At 40.4% G+C, this 2,171-nt stretch overlaps 1 protein-coding gene across 1 annotated transcript in view; it reads left to right on the top strand.

Moving 5' to 3' along the window:
• Window positions 1-1,550, top strand: part of LOC117955581 (ankyrin repeat and BTB/POZ domain-containing protein 2-like) — a 36,623-nt gene extending 35,073 nt beyond the window's left edge. The window contains exons 15-16 of the mRNA XM_034890201.1: window positions 93-161; window positions 1,326-1,550. Of these exons, the coding sequence (XP_034746092.1) occupies window positions 93-161; window positions 1,326-1,550 (294 nt within the window). The remainder of the gene's footprint in view (window positions 1-92; window positions 162-1,325) is intronic.
• Window positions 1,551-2,171: the final 621 nt, after the last annotated feature.

Genomic DNA, 2,171 nt, shown 5'->3' with positions numbered 1-2,171 from the left:
GTAATTATCGTATTATTGTGTAATTATCTTATTATTGTGTAATTATCGTATTATTATGTAATTATCGTATTATTGTGTGTTTCCTTCTGCAGATGATGATGAAGTCTCTGTACTGCGGAGGGACGGAGGGACTCGCCGTCTCGCACGCTGAAGCCCTGAAGGTACCCCCCCCCCCTCGGCTGTAGTCTAGTCTAGTCTAGTCTAGATCCCGAGGTTTATCACGAGACCGCGTTACGATCCTTTTTTCGGCCAACGTTGCGATATTTGCAGAAATCTGTCGCGATACGATCTCGATCTAACTCAGCGGCCTGCGATCGGTACGAGACGATATGATTAACGTCCATTTAACGAGGGCTGCACGATGTGAGGAACATTGTCATTAGTAGTCATTATTAATCAACAGTTAATCGGGGTTATAATTTCGGCTCCCGATGATCTCAAAAACAGAATAATGGAGAAAAACTATCATTTTGCTCATTGCATTCTGCAGGGAAACTCTTACTTTCACTTGTGTTCTGAATAAAAAAAATATATTTTCAATTAGAAAAATATTAATAAATTAAATATTAATATTTTACCCATCTTTGAGTGCTTATCTGGTATCAGGTCTCTTTTTCCAGCTCTTGGTGCTTTTTATAAAAACCTGAGCTGGTTTAATAACAGGTTTCACATTTATTCTTAGAATTCATGGTCAACAAACCTCATTTATTTCAAATTATATCTAGGTTTGTAATTAAAAAGGCAGAATTGTGAATTATTCTGACTACTAGTTGAGATCAGAGGATGTTTAGTGGATCTCAGATGGGTAGATGTCAGAGTTTAGTCCGGATACTGGTTCGAAACAATTAAAAAAAATAACGCAAATGCTATAAGATTAAATAAAACACCCAAAAAAATCAATGAAAGTAATGTTGTATTTAATCATCCATGTAATTTTTTGGCAATTTGGTTGAAATAAATCCATATTTCTGATGTAAAAGACTCTGAAACGAGTCAATTTGACGCAAGGACCACAGGAGGGTTAAACCAATCACACCAGTCGTTGTGGGCGGGGCTAAGCGCCGGACAGAGCCACGGTGCCGCTGCTAAATAGGCTCAGAAGGAACTTGTTTTGGTGGAACCTTTAAAAGTTGTTGTAGTCGTGCAATCCAGCGGATTTTCTGGCGGCACCGGCGCAATCCTGGAAGTGGAACATCAAGGATGTAGACCAATAACAACCGAGTCTTAATTAATCTGGATCTCTTTTAATGTCTCATTTTAACAAAGGCTCTTTCTCTGACCGGGGTTAATCGTGCTGTGGCTGTTTTTGGGTTATGTCTCCGTAGCTGCTGCCGGCGGCCGCTTCCTTCCAGCTCCGAGGTCTGCAGCGGTGCTGTGAGAGGAAGCTGTCTCTGAGTCTGAGTCTGGACAACGCCGTCGGCCTCTACCACACCGCCAAGGTACAGACACACTGCCGCCGTTACCGGGGAGGTCAAACCGACAGAAGGAGAGCTGTTTCGTTTAGTCACCAACACGACGAGTTAAGAGTAGAAAAGAAGATTGTGGGTTAGGGTTAAAACAGGTGAGAGCAGATTTGAGTCACACATGCGTCACTTTGCGACAAGTTAGCATATAAGATGCTAACGAGAGACTTCTGCAACGTCAACACAATAAAAATGGACCTACTTAACCAAGTTGGTTCCCTGCTAGCTTAGCTACAAGTTAGCATCAAACACAACAAAGGCTGTCAGCTGAGTGGTGTTTTGAGCTAACGTTCGCATCAATCAACCATAGATAGCTACAGCGTTTTTGAAATGACTGCTAGCTTAGCTACACGCTAGCAATCAAACACAATAAAGGCTTTGAGCTAATGTTAGCATCAAACTAATAAAGATAGCTACAACGTTTTTGAAATGATTCCCATCTTTCGTTATTGTTCATAATAAGAAAAGTTTGTTAGTTCACAAATTTCAGTATGACAGTTAATCAAACACACACTCCCATTTCCTGGGTGAAAGTCTTGTGTTTCCCTCAACTTCTTCTTCTATTACTGGATAACAGATCACTCAGACAAGGGTTGATTTTAAAGGTACATATATACCTTTAAATATACTTATACTTATGCCCCTGTATTTTAACATAGGGGGGTGTATACTTATGTCCCTGTATTTTAACATAGGGGGTGTATACTT

The sequence above is a fragment of the Etheostoma cragini genome, chromosome 1 (assembly GCF_013103735.1).
Source record: "Etheostoma cragini isolate CJK2018 chromosome 1, CSU_Ecrag_1.0, whole genome shotgun sequence".
NCBI classification, from domain to species: domain Eukaryota; kingdom Metazoa; phylum Chordata; class Actinopteri; order Perciformes; family Percidae; genus Etheostoma; species Etheostoma cragini.
The sequence above is the reverse complement of the archived record's forward strand: the minus strand, read 5'-3'. Positions and strand labels throughout refer to the sequence as shown.